This window comes from Brachypodium distachyon, chromosome 4 (genome assembly GCF_000005505.3).
Source record: "Brachypodium distachyon strain Bd21 chromosome 4, Brachypodium_distachyon_v3.0, whole genome shotgun sequence".
Classification (NCBI taxonomy): Eukaryota; Viridiplantae; Streptophyta; class Magnoliopsida; order Poales; family Poaceae; genus Brachypodium; species Brachypodium distachyon.
Window position 1 is genome coordinate 7,178,568 of NC_016134.3, and position 19,495 is coordinate 7,198,062.

The 19,495-nt window shown below is 39.2% G+C and overlaps 1 protein-coding gene and 1 long non-coding RNA gene across 3 annotated transcripts; one reads left to right on the forward strand and one right to left on the reverse strand.

The window, feature by feature from the left end:
• Positions 1–45: 45 nt before the first annotated feature.
• Positions 46–18,768, reverse strand: LOC100821438 (RNA pseudouridine synthase 4, mitochondrial). 2 transcript variants are annotated; one of them, XM_003576675.4, is made up of 10 exons: positions 18,355–18,767; positions 17,064–17,135; positions 11,172–11,312; positions 11,041–11,088; positions 10,869–10,946; positions 8,479–8,592; positions 7,853–7,945; positions 1,468–1,579; positions 703–749; positions 46–598 (listed from the first exon to the last, which is right to left on the reverse strand). In XM_003576675.4, exons 1-10 carry the CDS (start codon positions 18,682–18,684, stop codon positions 236–238), a joined length of 1,398 nt encoding a protein of 465 aa, XP_003576723.1. In that variant the 5' UTR covers positions 18,685–18,767; the 3' UTR covers positions 46–235. The 2 variants fall into 2 exon arrangements, with proteins under 2 accessions (XP_003576723.1, XP_014758562.1); XM_014903076.2 differs by lacking the exon at positions 11,172–11,312 and having other exon boundaries at positions 18,355–18,768.
• On the forward strand, positions 12,301–14,992 carry LOC104584406. Its single transcript, XR_002960445.1, has 2 exons — positions 12,301–14,562; positions 14,675–14,992. It is a non-coding gene; the product is annotated as an uncharacterized LOC104584406 (long non-coding RNA).
• Positions 18,769–19,495: the final 727 nt, after the last annotated feature.

A 19,495-nucleotide genomic window follows, 5' to 3' on the forward strand; every position in this document is an offset into this window, starting at 1 on the left:
CTGATATATTTGTTGATTACCGATGAAACAGTGTAAGCAGGAAGGTTTCAGGTCGAAAAAGTTGTTTCCATAACAAAAGAAAAAGATGTTACAAGTTTAAAATAGTTAAATCTAAAATATCAAAAAGGTCTCTTGCTTAAGCTTCTGTGGTTATCTTGTGCAAAACATCATCCCCATCATAGTCAGATGTCACAGCATGATAAACACTAAACAGATTCAAGATGGCACTCTTCAGTTACTTGTTTACAGACTTCAAAACCTCCCAACTCAGCCGCATGTGTTGCGGCAATGGGGCAACAAAGCTGAGCTTTTCAAGATCCGAGAAATCGCGATCGGCGTCTTCAGACTGCAGTCCTTGGACTGCAGCTGAGATATCAGGAAGCACCATTTGCTTGCAGTGTAGATGCAACTGAGGCTGCTCCTCCACGACGCTTCCACCTCCCAGGACAAGACCAAAGGGAAGCCTCCGTTTCTTAAGCAATTCCTCCTCAATGGCTTGCGGCGCGGGGAGAGGGCTCCAGTTCTGGTGAGCTTGACGTCCGTACTTGTAGTCTCCAACTATTGGCGTTCCAAGAACCTCTGCGCAGTGGACTCGGAGCTGGGTGGGTTCCAGCAGAAAAGGGATCAGTTTTCTAGTGCTGAGTGCGATCATCGGTACCTTGTAAAATGTTGTTGAAAGATAACTGTTGGTATTGAAATTACCTGATGCTTTCTTCCAGTAAGAGGAAACAGTTCTAACCAAGTGAACCCTACAACCATTAGCAACCCCCAATGATATAGTTAACACTCCAGTGGTGCGAAACTATAAGTAATTTGTAATAGTACTCCAGATCATATTGACATATTTTTCTCCTTCTTTTGTACTCAACACACTTATATATTGCATTACTTTGTTTGTTGGATACTGAAAATATACCAACAAAAAACTAACGAAGTTATTGAAATCACCTAGTACAGTTCTGCAGTATACTATGGTTGCTGAACCTAAGATACAATTACTATCATCATTCTTGGCAACCTAAAGATTGAACTGTAGTGCTTGAAAACATTCAAAATGCTATCAGCAATTGTGCCAAATTAATGTTTAAGTTTTACCTATGCATTACAATTTACCTTGCTGTCTATGCTCTGGTTTCCAATAACTGAATTTCCCAATTGTTTTTTGCGCATAACATTTGGCAGTTAGTTGGTACTCTCTCTCTTTCACACAAAATGCATATTAGGTTTTGTCAAGACAACACTTCAACCAAGAATTACTTAGTTAACATGTGGTTTATGTGATATAAAATCACAACTATAGGTAAGTACTTTTGATAAGTCCATTAAACCAACTTTACGTCACATAAACCACATATTAACAAAGTAATTCTTTTTTCTTGGTCAACGCTTTGTCTCTAAGAAGCCTAATATGCCTTATATTTTGAAATGTAATGTTTGTTCCTCAACAGAAAAGATCAACTTGCCTACCTTGGGGGCAAGATTCAATCACCCGGTACTCTGTCAAAGCATCCTGGACAGAAGTAGTATTTGGCCCCGCCTTAACAGTCAGACGTTCAGACTTGCCATCTTGTAATAAAACCTGTAAAAAAGCAGAGACCCCTTTGATTTTTATAGGGCACCCGTAAAATTTAAGACTAAACTTTTTATATTTGACCAGCAATTTCTCCATCAATCTATAGGTTTCGTGGTACAAAATTTGTATCAATAGATTTATTTTTTCAAGAAAACAGAGTTTGTGTCTCAATGCATTGATAGAAAGACCCAACCGTTGCTTTCAAAAAGAAGGTGGATCAACAATGTCTACAAATTGTCGAACAATTGCCAAAGATGCCACCGAGGCATGAGGGACCACACACCTCATCCCTCCCACTGAGCAAGCCAGATTCGGTGTGACCCAAACTATTGTGGGTGATGGCCCCGGCAGACCTGAGAGGGCACGCGAGTAGTCCTGCTTACCACACATAGTTAGGGCTGGCTAACGAGCATGCTCGACTCGACTCAGTTCATTAAAGCTCGAATCTTAAGATCTCGGCTCGGTAGGCTCAATTCGTTTACTGCTCACAAGTGCTCGTCGACTGCTTGTTGAACTCGTTAACAATAAAAGAAGAGCAGCATGTCCAGCTTGGTTGGTTACTGCTCACGAGCACTCGTTAACAGTAAAAAATAGAGCAGCATGCTAGCAGCACATCACCAAAAAAAAATTGCAAGCAAAATTGGCAGAAATGATCAAGGATCACGCTAGTGAAGAACAACAGAAATGATTAAGTATTAAGTATTACAAGAACCAGCCATAGCTAATGCCTAGTGGAAGCAATGAAGCATCCATAAAGTAAGAGTAAAATACACTGGATGTCCTAATTCTATTTTAAAGGTGCCAAGTTAGCCCCTAAACTTTGAAATGCACGTTTGGATCCTAATCTTTTTTGAAGTTGTTCATCACAGGTCATAGTGGTTTATGTGCCCGCATGACCAGGTGACGTGGTCGTTTGACCAATTCCACGTAGGTCTGGGCCCACTTGTCAGTTTACCACGTCGATTGTCATCTTTCAGAAACCCCCAGCATGTTTCATCTTTCCATTTCGCGGCCCCTCCCTCTCCCACCTCACAGGTGAAGCCGACGCAACGGCGAAGCGGCGATAGATGCGGGCTCCTCCGGCGGGAGTGTTGGGCAGCGGACCCGCGGGCCACTCCTGTGAGATGGACCCGTGAGGCGGCTCCTGGGCACACAGCAACCACATTACGGTATGAAATGGAGGGATCTCCATTGCAGGATGAGCTGCTGCTCTGGCCACCACTGTCGCTGCAGTTTTCTTCTCTCCCTTAATCGCCGTTGAGGCCACCGGTCCACCCAAATTGCTACCGCCGGCTAGGGTTGAAGGAGAGCAGAGCAGACAGAGGGAGGGTGTGTGAGGAAGAACAGAGAAGTAGTGGGTATCTTGCAAGTATACGATTGCAAGTGGTACCCGATAGGTGGGCCTGGGCATACGTGGCGTTGGTCAAACCGCCACGTCACCCAGTCAAACACGGAGATACACACTTAGGACATGTGATGAACATTTAAAAAAGGATTAGGACCCAAACATGCATTTTCAAAGTTTAGGGACTAACTTGACACCTTTAAAATAGAATTAGGACTTCCAATGTATTTTTACTCATAAATTAATAACCATCACAGACTTACAGTACAAATATTTTAGTATGCAGCACACTACTTGAGCCATTGAAGCATAGGACTATACGAGCAGCCATAGCTTAATAGCTACTGCTACTAACTCAGGTTCAATCAACCAACAACCAAGCATGTTCAACCAAGCATAACCACTTAAAAAGTACTTCAGTCATAGCATAAACAAAGGTTCAAGAAGAAGCAGCCTCAAGTCTACTAGTAGTACTTCATCTCCACTCAATTGTGCCATGATAACAGCAGCAAGCATAACAAGTGCATTAGTTGCTCTCCACCGAAGACTCAAGAAATGGTATGAGCTCCACATCATTGTCACTATCATCTTCCAGCAAAAAGTAATGTGTTCTAGTAATGCACAAAAGAAAGAAAAAAAAACTGTACAGGTGTAATAGAGGAGACTAACAGCAAGTAAACTTGAATTATTGTAGGCTTCATGACATTAACCTTTGAATCTTTAATGAAGTTTGAACCATAAACAAGTGCCTCAACCATACTAGGGCGAAGTGAGGGTAGTCATCTAGAATTCTACCTCATGTAGAGAATGTGGAATCTGAAGATGCGCTTGTTACTGGTATATTCTGATTTTTTTTTCCATTTTTTCAACATAAGAAACTTATGAGCATTCAGCCTCTACCAATCAACAACTCTGAAATTTGCATCCTCAATGGGATGATTTTTATTCTCAAGATGGCTTGTCATTTCAGACTTACTTGGGTTTGCCTTTGTCTCGGCCAAGAATGACTTAAAACCACTAGACAGTGTAGACTTGGTAGTTGACCCACTAGAATTTGCACTTTTTCTAGACCGTCTCTGCTCATTGCTCTCACCATTCTTATCTCGATGTTGCATCTCATTGAAGGTTCATTTTTCTTTCTCCTGGCCAATCAATTGGCAAATAGATCAAATCATTCATTTTTTATGTACTCTAGCTCACGCAAGCCTTACACCTCTCCATAAAACTCTTTGAAACAACACTACACAAGCCTCAACTTAAACCGAGGCCATGACAATGTTCTTCTTTCTTTTGTCTCTCCGATTATCATATAGCTGTTCTTCACCAGAACTGATGTCCCGATAATCAAATTTATCAAGCATTGCCTTCGAACAACATATGTGTTCACAACAATCTTAACATCTAAGATGTATGGATGAAAGATGTTGGTAGTATGGTAATTTGATACTCGTAAGACAGTGGTTACCTCAGCACCTGAAGTCAATATGGGCTAAATAATGTGAAATAAAGCACAAAATCTTGATTAGTAGGCTTCCATAGATAGTTAGGATCCACTAGAGCATACTCATTCGAAGCTGCCCTGTATGCGAGCATCTAGAATTCTGTTAGTAGAACTCCATCTTGTTGCTACGCCTAGGCATAACCCTTTTCCAATTGGGATATTGTGAGACTTGCAGATACCCATGAATTTAAGCATGCGTGATGGTGACGTTATCAAATAGTTCACAGTCTCCCTATGTTTTTGCAATGAAAGGTTTCAGTGGTACAATACAATCATTGACTATTAGAATTGATTATATGTGCACAACAACGAACATGAAAGTACTTAGGTATGAAATTATGTGAGTTCTTAGAAGCAAACTTGCCCACCAAATTAACATCATCATTTGAGTAAGCATTATCCATGGTCATTGTGATTGCCTTATCCTCTATGTTCCATTCTAGGCAGCACTCAAAGACAACTTGAGATATCACGATGCTTGAATGTGGTGGATCTAACCCATCGAAACTAAGAACACAAGTTTGCATACACCAATCATCATCTATGAAATGAGGAACCACAACTAGGTAGCACAAATTTTGGTTTGAAATTATGAGTAGATATTTTATTGGTAGAAAGACCATTCGGGCTGAAAGCATGAAGGTTTTCTTTTTCAAAAAGACTCAAGAAGCAACTTAGGTTTATTGAAACCACAAGTTCGACATGTGATCTATACAGTTCTAACCACAATTTGTGCTTACCTAGTTGTGGTTCCTCATTTCATAGATGATGATTGGTGTATGCAAACCCGTGTTCTTAATTTCGTTGGGTTAGATCCACCACACTTGGCCATCGTGATATCTCAAGTTGTTTTTGACTGCTGCCTAGAATGGAAGATAGAGGATAAGGTAATCACAATGACCATGGATAATGCTTCCTCAAATGATGTTAATTTGGTGGGCAAGTTTGCTGCTAGGAATTCATGTAATTTTATACCTGAGTACTTTCATGTTCGTTGTTGTGCACATGCAATCGATTTAATAGTCAAAGATGGTATTGCATCACATGAACCTTTCATTGGCAAACTTAGAGAGACTGTGAAATATTTGAAAAAATCACCATCACGCATGCGTAAATTCATGGGTATTTGCAAGTTTCTGAATATCCCAATTGGAAAAGGGTCATGCGTAGATAGCAACAAGATGGAGGTGTACTAACAGAAAGCCGGATGCTCTTACACAGTACAGCGCAGCTTTGAATGAGTATGCTTTAGTGGATCCTAATTATCTATGGAAGCCTACTAATAAAGATTGGAGTCTGTTTCGCACTATTCAACCCATCTTGACTTAATTTGCTGAGGTAGCCACTGACTTACTGGGATCAAAAAGAAAAAGAAGAACAATGTCATGGTGATTGCCTGTATTCTTGATCCTCGATTTAAGTTGAGGCTCATTGAGTAGTGTTTTAAGGAGCTGTATGGAGAGGAGAAAGACTTGTGTGAGACAGAGGACACAAAAAAATGAATTCTTTGATCTGTTTGCCAACTATGAGATGCAACAGCAAGATAAGAATGGTGAGAGCAATGAGCAGAGACAGTCTAGACTAAGTGCAAGTTCTAGTAGGTCGACTACCATGCCTACATTGTTTAGTGGTTTGAAGTCATTCGTGGCAGAGAGGAATGCAAACCCGAGCAAGTCTGAATTGACAAGCTATCCGGAGGATAAAAATCATCCCATTGAGGATACAAAATTGTTGAGGTCTTCATTGGTGGAGATTGAATGCTCATAGGTTTCCTATTGTTAAAAAATGGCAAAACAAACATTGACTATACCAGTAACAAGTGTATCTTCAGAGTCCACATTCCCTACAAGAGGTAGAGTTCTAGATGACTACCGCAACTAACTTCGCCCTAATATGGTTGAGGAACTAGTTTGTGCTTCAAGCTTCATTAAAGGTTCAAAGGTTAACATCATAAAGCCTACATTAATAGAAGTAAGTTTACTAGCTGCTAGTCTCTTCTATTACACTAGTACTCCCTCCGTCCTAAAATAACTGACGTGGATTTGTATAAGAATCTATACAAAACCACGTCACTTATTTCAGGACGGAGGGAGTACAATCTTATCTTTTGTGCAAACTAAAATGGCATTACTTTTGGCAGGAAGATGATAGCGACGACGATGTTATGCTTCTTTTTTTGCTGCTGTTATCATGGCACAGTTGACTGGAGACTGGACACTGAAGACTGGCACTACTACTAGACTTAAGGCTTCTGCTTGTTGAACCTTTACTTTATGCTATGACTGGAGTACTGTAGTATTGATTATGTGTTTATGCTTGGTTTAACTTCTTGAAGTGTTGAACATGCTTAGTTGTCAGAAGATTGAACCTGAGTTGGTAGCAGTAGCTATTAAGCTATGGCTGCAGGCTCCTCCAATAGTCCTATGCTTCAATGGCTCAATGCATGTTACTTCGTTAATTGTTAGTGTGTTATCAGTGCCTCTATGTTGCCTGCATACTGACATATTGTACTGTAAGCCTGTAGTAGTTATGGCTGCTCTATGCTTCATTGCTTCCACTAGGCACTAGCTATGGCTGTTGCTTGTAATCCTTAATCATTTCTGCCCATTTTGCTTGCAATTTATTTGGTAATGTGCTGCTTTTATTTTTACTCTGTTAGCGAGTTTAACAAGAACTTGCAAGCAGTAAACGAACCAAGCGGTGCAGGCTACTCTTTTTTTACCGTTAACAAGTCCAACGAGCGCTCACGAGTAGTAAACGAACCGCGCCGGGATGGCTGTGCAGCCACAAACGAATTCGCCAATTGGTGGAGAGGACAGGAACTGAGAAGAGACTCTGATGACTCATTGTACTTTTAGCACTCAAATATAAACTTTCCTAGAATAAGTACTACCTTGGCAAGTGAGTCAAAAAGTTAGTTTGTGGTACATTTAACTCTTGAACAATATGATACAAGAAATGTCAAAGCTCAATTTACAGACCATGCCAAGCTAAACTGCGCTTTATAAAAATAATCGGATGGAGTGCCAAGCACAACAAAGATCTATTGGATGAACAAATGATGGCATGGGAAATAAAGAAGAGTTCTCAGAATGAGATGGATCAAAGACAGTGACAGAGTAATGCCTAACTTGCTGATAGAGGAGATTGCCCCATACTCCTTTAATTTATCAAGATCACAATCTCCCACCTACACTATACAAGTTGGCAAATACATACATGTGTGTTCAAATTTTATAACTGAATCACCTGTCATCACTCAATTAGTTTTGTATTAATTAAAAATAAAACAACAAATCAAATCTGTTGTATCGACTTGAACTCATGGTCTATTTCTGAATCTTTTGTCACAAAGCTGCACGTTTCAAAACGATAAAAAAGATCCAGGCTAAATAGAAACAGCAAGGGAATAGCAACATATATTCTTACAAACCTTCGCAAGTGGAGCCGACAATAAACCCTTGGAATGTCTAGGTGTTCCGATAACAAGTGCAACGTATTTTCTTTGCAACACTTGTTGAGTACCCTTCACATGAAAGATTTCGGTATCAAGATAAGTACATGAATAACCATGGAGCTGCATAATATATAATATGAAATTCAATAGCATCATTGAGAAAAAGGTAGAAGATAATACTATACTTAGCACATTTGGAAGCAATGCAGTGGAGAATTTTTTATAATGTACTCCCTCCGTCTCATAATTCTTGTCGTGATTTTAGTACAAATTTTAACTAAAATCGCGACAAGAATTATGGGACGGAGGGAGTAAATCCTAGTTTAGGCCTTTGGTTCTTCCTTTTCAGAAAAGACCTCCACCTTCCCTCCTTTAGAATGAAGGAGGAGCTTGCTGCTCCTCTCAAACTTTGGTTCCTTCATAATTCTTAGCCTCTACCTCTCCGAGTCCCCCCCCCCCCCCCCGCCCCAACCCTATAACCCATGTACATTCTCTTTTACTCCCCTCTTGTAAATCTACATTCTTATAATTATCTTTTCCTTTATTAATAAATTTTTACTGTCGGGGCCTCCCCTATATTTTTTGGTTAGAAACAAACTTACATCAGCTAAAGCATCAGCAGTTTTCTCACGAAATATAGCATGCAAAATGGAAGCGCTAAGTTGAGTTCTCCCCAGAACAAGGACGCCACTGCAATCCCTATCCAGCCTGTGGACCTGGTGAAATAAATAAGAGAGTCAGCAGACATGCAACTCTTGCATACATCAACACCAATAAGTAGATTATTGAAACAACACAACTCCGTGATAACTTGCACACGAATAAACAGAATATGCTACTTATCGAAAGTATATAGTACACAGTCTTAATTTACATGATAATATTAACATAAAATGCTAACAGATAATTACGATTTTATTAGTTTGAATAAAAAATTCAGAATACAGTGTTCACAGAACTGAGATGGGTCTACCTTGACAAACCTCTTGCGTTCCTCTGAATGAAATAGTTTAGCAGCCACAGCCGACAACACTACCTTAATCATTATCATCATCTTTACTCTTATAAAGATCTGAGTTGGTGGTTGCCCGTTCATTCCACCGAGAACACTCCAAAGATTGGTGGCAAATCACCGTAATTGCCACCCATTTTATGTGGTAGATATACGGGTCATGATCTTCTTATTATAGTTGATTTGGCGTATATTTTGATATTATTATCTTTTTCTTTACTCATAGAGATATGAGTTGGTGGTCGTCCGTTCATTCCACCGAGACTACCCTAGATTGGTAGAAATCACCATAGTTGACATCCATTCTATGTGATAGATATATGGATCATAATATTCTGATTATAGTTGATTTGACATATATTTTGAGATAAATTAGGCAATATGAGAACATAATAAGCATTTGAACAACGTGCTTGCATTTAGCTAGTTTTGTTACAATGCTTAGATTATGCCTTAATCCTTTTGATTTAGCTCACACCAATAACATGTGGTTATATACTCCCTCAAAACGTGAAAACCTCAAATTTTTAGAATCACATTGAGGGTCTGATGCAACCTCCCACAGCTCCAGTACTAACTGTGTTGCTTTAAGACTTGTGCAATTTACTTTCAGGAGTGTAGAACCTCTGTTGAATTTGGACCAACAGAAAGTTCAGAAACCAGACAGAGCTCAGAACAGTTTAATGGCCATAAAAAATGCACTGAACTAAATCAATTCTCACTAGCACTCATTCTGTAATCTGTACATCATTACATTAACCAGCACATGAGGTGTAAAGAGGGGATATCACAGTGGCGGCTACACTTATTCTATGTTCTTGTAATAATGTTCTAAATTAAAGTTAGTTGAGTAGCACATGATTCCCCTACCAGCAAGCACTTATGACATAGATAGCCTTGATATGGAGAGGGTTAGTGGCCCTGATATGCAGCCTGTAAAACAAGGCAAAATTGGTTGCATGATACTTGGTGGGCATTTGAGGAGACATCACAAAATTTTATTTAGCTGATCGCCGCTCACAAATCACCATGAACTTTGCAATGCTCTATTGCACATCTGCTAAATAATGCAGCGTGTGCGTGTGTCAGCAAATCCCAAACAAGTGCCGGTGTTTAGAAGTCGATTCCAGCTTCAAAGAATGAAGGAATCTAAAACCACTCTCAGAATGTTGGCGGACTTGGTGGTGATGGAAGATTGGAGTAATAGATAATATATGCTGCGTTTCCCTAAAGCTATCATGTACTCCCTCCGTTCCTAAATACTTGTCCCTGTTTTAGTTCAAGTTTGCACTAAAACAGCGACAAGTATTTAGGAACGGAGGGAGTAAATTAGTACATACAGATGCAAGGGTGATTTTAAGAACTCTGTTCAGTTCTCCATTTCCTATTCTATCATCTTTATCTCATTTTTTTTGCGTTATCATTAGCAAGTGTAAGATGAGGTTAATGATAGTTTGTTGGAGAGCTTTATCTATTTTGAGCTTGAGAATCAGCAGTGTGTATAATGTAAGCTCTGAGACAAAAGGAGTAAAGGACCATCAAACCAAATTATAAATTTGTACTTACCACTTTAAAAGGTCTGATACTGGAAATCTGAGACTTCTAGTTTCATTTAATATGGTACTACCTCCGTTCCTAAATATAAGTAGTCCTAGTTTTGTCCTAAGTCAAACTTATTCAAGTTTGACCAAGCTTACAGGAAATTCTACCGACATCTAGAACTCTAAATTAGTTTTATTAAATCTGTCATTATATATATAGTCATACTGGACTCATTTGATATTTTAGATATTAGTATAATTTTCTATAAACTTGGTCAAACTTGAAGAAGTTTGACTTAGGACAAACCTAGGACTTCTTATATTTAGGAACGGAGGGAGTACTATTCTTTTGCAAATGAAAAAGATACAGCAGGCTTGTGCAATACTTCCGTGTTTGCAGCTTTCGCTAGAAGTAACAACTGAACTGTAATGAACTCACCAGGCGAGGTGCTTCAGAAGAATTTTCTTCAAACATCGGGGCCAATACATCAATACTATTTTTTATGCCAACACCACCCTCCATATACAGAAACCAAAAAAACCTTTATCAAAGCACTGGAAACATCTTATGAAACTTCAGGAAAGAAATAAACCTGCATAAAGTTACCTACTTGCACCGGCATTCCAGGGGGTTTGTTGATCACAATAATGGCTTTATCCTGAAATAATTTCAAAAACAAATGGAGATCATTTACTATCCAAGCAAATTAACATATTTTTTAAAGAAAAACTAAAAGAAGACCTTATAAATCTCAAGGCTACGTAAAAAATCAATCTCATTCCTGTTATCAAATTTCCTGGTCTTCTCAGCAACAGAAGATTCTTGAATATTAACAGGTAGAAAGAGGGTATCACCAGGCAGTAGGTAATCTTTGGCTGAAACCTTCAATAATGAGATAAAGTCAAACACTGCCTGAGAGCACTCAGAACCAGTAAAAAAAGGTGCTCTGTTATCTCATCAGGCAGGCATAGTACTGACTAAAATTGACAGTGCTCTATAATCTCATCATGTACCCTACATTGGGGCCACATTTGTATTCTGCAGTAACGAAACCGAAAGACAATACATATCTCAACAATGCACTGTAAGGATTTCGGTCAAAAAAAATGCACTGTAAGGATTCAAGCCTTGTAGTATAGAACAATGTGATATGTCTGCATGAAGAAATAATGGAAAGAGACCATCATAGGGATAATGAGGGCAGAAAAAAAACAAATACTGAAGCTCAACGAATTCCCTCATATTTATCTGGGTTAAACCATGCAGCAAAAAGGACAAAGATTAGATGTGCAGTTCCAGTAATGACAGAAGTGAGAATGACTGATAAATTTGGGTTTTACACTACCTCTTCGGCTAATTCACTGCTATGTGTCATTATCTGGTAAAGTGAACTGACAAGTGATTATATTGCCTCTTATAAACCACGGTAACAACCTACCGAGTTTTTCAGTTAAGTACTATGAGGGGGAAAAAGACGAAGTTGAAATTTATTATCTCAATCAACAAATATGAGTGAGAATGACTGATAAATTTGGGTTTTACCTCTGACTAATTCCACTGTTATGTGTCATTATCTGGTCATGTCGACTGCGAGTGATTATAATGCATCTTATCAACCATGGTAACAAGCTACCAAGTTTATCAGTTAAGTATTAGGAGAAAAAAAAGGTGAACTTCTAATTTATTATCTCACTCAACAAATTCAATGAGTGGTATTATTCACGTATATACTGATAACTTTTTTTACGGGTATACTGATAACATTTTAGCATATGCAAGCCAGCAAAGTATGACGTATCTTTACTCTTCTAAAAAAACCATTTGGTGGTGGTGGTACGTCGCACCACACCCTCTCATGCTTACATGTGGGGCTAGCCTTCGCCTTCCACCTCCCATCGCATCCGATCTGAGCTTCCCTTGGAAATCTCACGCCGTCGTCGGCCACCGCTGAGGCGCTCAGCACGGCAGCACGCCTCTCTCCGTCCTAGCCCACCCAGCCACCCTCCGCCCCATCTCTCATCTGTGGAAGGCGACTCCGCAAGCCGCCAGAGCAGGCCCTAACCCCTTCCCTCTGCCCCAATCATAGAAGACAACGCGGATCCTCCAAGCGCTCCAGCAGCCGGGGTCGGTCAGGAAGGAAATCGGCGGTAATGACGAGGTATCCAGCTGTGGGCACGGATGGATCAGGCCCAAGCCCGCCGCCCTCTCTTTCTCATTCGAGGACGACGCTGCAGCCCCGGAGGCCCTGGCTGCTTCCTCGCGTCACCGCTACCCCAGGCGAAGAGACGCCCTGTGCGCCTACCCTCGCACCCGTGACGACAGCGTCGTGCGCGCTGCTGAACAGGAGAAGGCCGCCAAGCACCGACGCTGGAAGGTACCCATCTACACCCCACCCACCCACCCCAACCCGTCTCAGATAGTTGGTAATCTCGAGTTGGTAATTGCTTAGTAAAATAATTACTTTTGGTGAAACTCGTCATCATACTCCCTCTGGCTACTAATTTGCATTCCTTGTTGGGATGTGTAGTCTGAAACTATTGTTTGGTAGTACTTGTAGTTCATAGTAAAACAATTATACTCGGAGGAGAAGTGACTCAGACAGTAATTGCTTGGTTCTGGTCATTGAAATACGTCAAGCGCTACAGGTTTGTTTCAAGAGTTTTGAACCTAAGGATATCTGACTCAAGACTGAAATTGTTGATATTACTTATTGTCATTGTAATTGTGGAGCCTATAAGTGTGATGCCCATGAGTTTTAATAAATACTTTCCAAGGAATTTATAACAAATGCAATCTTAAAGCTTTGGTGCTGTTCAATTTCAGAAATCGGTTTCCTATGAATGAACTTGTTAGCAGTATTGCTATTATTAGCCAATAATGGTTGGTTCTTTGTTTAAGGTTTTTGTAACTTTATGGTCTCATGAGTGAAATCACGGACCAACTCCCTTTTGTGAAATCAGTAGTGTTACAAAAGTCTTTTCTTCGTTGTTGGTTCTTATGGGTAACATTAGTGTTGTAATGCCCTCAAAATTACCTACCTTGCCCAAATTTATCTCATCGATACCTTCCTTCATTATTCGCTAGGATCAATTGACACCTTTCTTGTTTTCAGTGCAATGTATAATTATTGCAGAGTAGATAATGACATGATTTCGGCTAAGCTATACCAGATTTAGTTGTCACTAAATTATGCTTTCTTCTGTCTCAAAATGGGAAAAGCTAAAGGGAAGGTACAGTTTAAATATCCAACCCGCTAATGGGGACAAGTAATATTCTATGCTCACTATTTCGAGTTTCCTTTTCACTGAAAGCTGCAAGTCAAGTTCTTACCAGCTGCAGTGGTATCGATGTTAATTACTTTTAAGTTCTAGGAGCTCACCAAATGTTGTTTTCTAAGTCCGAGGCTGCAATTGATCAAAAATATTTGTCAGGTTTATTTTTTTCAGTGCCTCCATATAGCAGGAAAATTATTTTTCGGTTTTCAATGGAACCGTTTCTTAGGATAAGATTTTTCTCTGTAGCTTGATGTAGTCCTGTAAATGTAATTCTCATGTAAAGTCTGTTGAGTTAACCGTTTAAGATAGGTCTAACACATGTGGCTTTCGTAAGCATTACTATCTTAATCCTTTAGGATGCAACTTTTGATGAATGGCCTTCTTTCATGGATTAGTTGATAGGCATTACTATCACTAACACATGTGGCTTATGTATGCATTACTATCTTAAATCTTTAGAACTATCCTTTACAGTCCAGGCTGAAGCTAGATTCAATTCTTTGGCTTAGAATCAAACTTTCTTTACACCAAAAGCTCATAACTGCTGTGTGTCAGATAAAACTTGATGAGACTTGCTTGTGAAACCTCATTATGTACATCAAGCATGAACTATATTTACACGTTAAGGAACTTTTGTGCATTTAGCAGAGAGCAGGTCATGAGCAAGGAAAAGTCCACACTGAACAAGCTCCAGTGGAACTTTACAGTTCTGACGGTGTATATGTTCAGCATTTTTAGAAAATCAGGGACCCTTCCCCGGCTCCATTTTATTGAAAATGAAACCAACCGACAGAGTTCAGTGCCAAATTTATATGTTCATCATTCGATACATGAAAGCTGCAATGGGTGACAAGGAGGTAACACAGTGACCCATTCTCTGTAAACGTGCCCCTGATTTCACTCATTGAGATGTAACGTGATTTCACTTACTGAGATGTAACGTGCGATTCATTGATGTGTGCAACACAGCTGGAGAACATGGCATTCTTCTATGATGTGCTTACGCTGGTTCAGTACTCGACGTGAGTCCATCGTGGAGTGATACCATGAAGCACCGCACGGGCTTAGCTGAGTTACAATTGTTGTACATATTCTTCCTCTTTTTTTGCGCAAATGTACATATTCTTCCTGACTTATTAATCTTGCTTAGTGAGAGACCTGATTATTTGCATCTGAGCTGAACCACACTCTAAATTATGATGCTCACATGCTACTTTGATCATGTCATCTACTTTCTGAAATCTTGTTATTTACGTCAAACCCGAATCAATCTTTATATTGTGTTTATCACATGCTATGGTGATCAGATTATTGCTTCCTACTTAATGTGCAGGATAATTGAACACGGTAAGGCATTCAAAGTGAAACCCTTTATTTTATTACTTCCGTCTAAATACCTTATATTCTGTAATATCATTTACATTCTGCTAAAAATCTTTTTAAGTTTATGCTTTTACATAGCATAGAAATGAGAATTTTGTTTCTGAAGTCCACATATCAGTGTACATTATTTGGCATATATTCTCATACTGACTTTTCTTATGTTGATGTAAATGTTACATGTGCATTCAAATTTTCTTGCAAGACAAACTGTTTAAACTTCTTGACAATTCTGGAAATATATGTATATGTCAAAGGGTTTGTAATCAAGCGAAATCAAATAGTAGCAGTATTTGTGCAAGCACTCACTAACCAGCACCAGTTCTGCTATTTTGGTTATCATTAACTTTGTATGCGGGAAAATTTGATTTTTCGATTTGTCACTGATTTCGTCATATTGTATTAAATTTAGCTTTTCCCCTCGAATAAAATTGAAGAATATAGCCACTTCAATGTTTCTCCATAACAGTTTTTATCTGGCATCTCGAGTCTATGGTAAAAATACATGTCACTCTTTGCGAGAGTTCTCTGTTCTGGAATACTTCCATACAATTACCTTTTACTTGTTCTGGAATACTTCCATGCAATTACCTTTTACTTATCTTCTTTAGCCTCAAGTAGGGTGCTAGCACATCGTTACAGAAAGTGTCAAAGAACCACATGGTTGCTAGAATGCATTTTTTCTTTTGCCTAAACCGTTTGCTAGGGGTATTTGTTTGTTAATTTAGACTGTCATGGTTTTTTTTTAATTCCCTGGTTTGTTGCTAACATCATCTCAGCAATAGGACAATTCGGGAGCGCCTTTGTGATAACATAACCGTTTCATTGTGTGCCACCAGGACAGAGGAGGGCGACTAAAAATTGCCAATGGCATGGAGCTGCTTGCAGGACCTGCTTGTTGTGCTCTGATGACTGAACAGAGTTCGGTTCTGTTTTTTTTCTTCACCATGTCTGGAATAGACACAAGGTGTTGATGGGTTGTGCACCGAGGGTTGGTATTGATTATTGAAGCATCTGTTGACGAACTGGGAGTCTGTTCTCAAACCAATATGAGCTTTTTTTGACCGGAAAATCAATATGACCTTGTGCTGGGAGTCTATTCATTTTACATTTCATATCTCTTTGAACTATTTGACCGGAAAATCAATATGAACTTTGTGTGGCGAAAGATACGTACTGAAATTTTATGGGAGACTGGATTCCTTATTCCCTAAGTGTTAACCTATAGTCTTTCAGCACTCCCAAAATTGAAGCTAAGCAGTTCACTTCAATAAATTACAACGGCTTTCTGCTCTTGGGGACAGTAATTTGAAGATTAACTATATGACCTTGGATGATTACCCGAAATATCTCATCATGTTTCAAGTCATATCTCAGCTTATTTTATACTACCTCATTCCAAAGTACTTGCCCTTTCAAAATCAGTGTTCATCAAACCTTTTATTTTTCACTATCAATTAAAATACATTGTTATCAGTTATGAACATTGACAACTTCAACTTGATACTATTAATCTTTCCTGAAATTAACTTCTACAATGTCTTATTGTTTGTTTAAATCAATGTATATTTAAACAAAATGATGGTGGTCTTGAGATGATGTCAATGGTCCCAATGACATACTTTAAGAGAGTGTTAAGATTTCGTCTGAAAGCACGAACAAAAATAATATTTCCTCCGTCTCATATTAAGTGACTCAAATTTGTCCAAATATGGATATATCTATACCCAAAAAGGGTCTAGATACATGTAATATTTCATCACTTAATAAGTTAATATGGGACGGAAGAAGTGCTTGATTATTCTTTATATTTTGTAGGAGCGCACGGGCACCTTACTAGTAGTGAACTAAAAATGGTACTCCCTCCGATCCTAAATTCTTGTCGTTATTTTAGTTCAAATTTACAATGGCAAAGCATCTACAGGTCAAGTTAACAATTCAGACTGCCATGTATTTTTAATTCACGTATGCTTGTTACCCTTTTCAACTGGAATTGCTCAGCACTAGCATCTGTGGAAGAGGTCTCAGCAGTCAGAGCATTCTTCTTAACCTGGCACAATCACGACACAATTAATATCCTCTTAGAAAAAGTTGTAACATCACAGCGCTCATGGAGATAAATAGATCATATGCGTACAGTAGTCATTCAAGAGTAATAAGAAGAACATAAAATTATCAGGTTTGCTACATACAACTTGTGGTATTTAAATAATTAAAAAGTAAAAACAAAGTAAAATGCTAATTTACAGCAACCTAATATGCATGTAATCTTGACAGTAAACTTTCATGCCCTAAACAATGAATGCTCTTAATCGGGTTAGGGTTTGGGACCCTAACACTCTCCAGCAAAATTACTGTCTAGACAGTTTTCCGCCACTTCAAGTCATATTTTTGCTAATCAAATAAGGATGCTTTGCCCTTCGGCATATTTGTGCATGCACAATCAATCAACTTTAGATAATTCTAGTAACAGTTCTTTTTTTTTTGCAGGGAAAAAACTTTAATTAATCAGAAATTCGCCTTTAACTGTTGATGGCTTGATGGCCTTTTATTCAATATTGGTACACAATCCTCCGAGTTTAATACAACAAATATAACATATTTCCAAGCATATATATGATCAATGTGCATGACACAACAGTATCCTTTTCTATCATCCAGTAGATTTATGGTTGTTAACTGTTTACTGCATGCATATAAGTCCTAAACATACATCTAGTGAGAAAAACAAAAAAATATGTTCATATGAGCCACCTAGTGAAACCTAAACCTGTAATATATAGCAATACTATGGGTTTGTTTTCCTACCATGCAGTGTTGTTTCAATAGGTATGTACCATACCACAAGTGATACAGCATGAGGTTGGCCCCCAAGCTGTTAGCCATCCTTTCAGTCAGCAGGATAAAGGCACTAAGCCTGCAGTGTTGCCTGAAATAAGCCATGCCAGCTCCGATTTTGGGAAAAAGGCTTCTTTTGGAAATGAATGTTGAGGTAAGTACGGTATTCTTTTGGTAGTAAGTTCTGCCTTGTAATCCAGAAAAGTAAGCCTTTTTTGTACAAATGAAATTGAAACATTTTTTTGCGAAGAAAAATTGAAATTGAAACATTTTTGTGCAGGCAGATGCAGAAATCCAACGGAACAACAAATCTATCACCCATAGGAGCGAACAATTAGATAATCGTGGACAAATTAGGCACTAAACATCTCCTTTTTCTTCTCCGTAGAATCAATTTTAATGGTGCATTTGGTCGAGCATGTGGTGCGCACCTTGCGGAGACGGAAGAGCTTCTGCACCAGCGAGGCCGGCAGGTCGGGGCAGCACCGGCGGACCCACCTGATCGCCGTGGAGCTGGAGGTCTCTTCAGCTTCTCCGCCTTTCCCTCTTAAAATGGCTCTCGCGGCAGCGGTGATGTCGAGCGGCGCGAATGGTGGGAGTTCCCTCCACCGGTTCTTGTTCCCCCGGTCCTCCTTGCTGCCGGTGCATCCAGCGTCTAGAGTGTCCTGCCTAGCTGCTGCGGTGGATAGCCTGGCGTACGGCTGTTGCAGCCTAGGCAACGCGCCGCCGACCTGTCTTCGGAGTAAGAGGAACGCCGCCATTGTCGACGCCGTTCAGAAAACTCGTGCTTCTCTCCTTGTCCTCAGTGCATCTCTAGCCGTTGGATCGATTTGTACGGGCTTCCGTGCATGGTCTTTCACAGCTCCTTTGGCTCCCATAATTTGGACCTCAAATCATTGTACAGTATTTTTTTTATTTTTTTTAGGAACTTGTACGGTATTTATTTGGGACTTCAGAACCAAAACTTGTTTAGCTCGCGTGGAATAGGTAAAAGAATTTAATCTAAAATAACATAAAATCTTAATCTATGCCTAACCTCAATTCTTCTTTAAAAGGCACCGTTCATCTGGATTTCTCTCTCATGCTACAAAATTCATGCAGCAGATAAACCTGATTTTTGAATCCGGAATTCAAATTCAATCAAATGAAATCTTGTGAAAAGATTGATTTCAATTCTACCAAATAAAACAAAATGATGGTTGCTAGTCTATCAGTATATGATTTAACTGATAAGATACAGCATTATCAATACATTGTCTCTCTATGTTGTATCTAAAATGATTGTCATTTTATTTATTTATGTTTACCGTAAAAGGAAAAGATAGTACTCCCTCAGTTCCCAGATAAGTCTCAGTTCCCAGATAAGTGACATGTCCACGTCACTTATTTTGGGACTGACCAAGTATATTTAATATGCCAAATAAAAATAGAATAGGAGGGCAAAGTTACCAAAACTAAACGGGCAAACAAGGTCAAAGGCAAAGGTCGACCCATGCTCCATTTGAGAGGTCATCCTGCACATTTCTTTTCTTCATCCTAGATGGCTTATAAATATTCAACCTAGTGAATAGC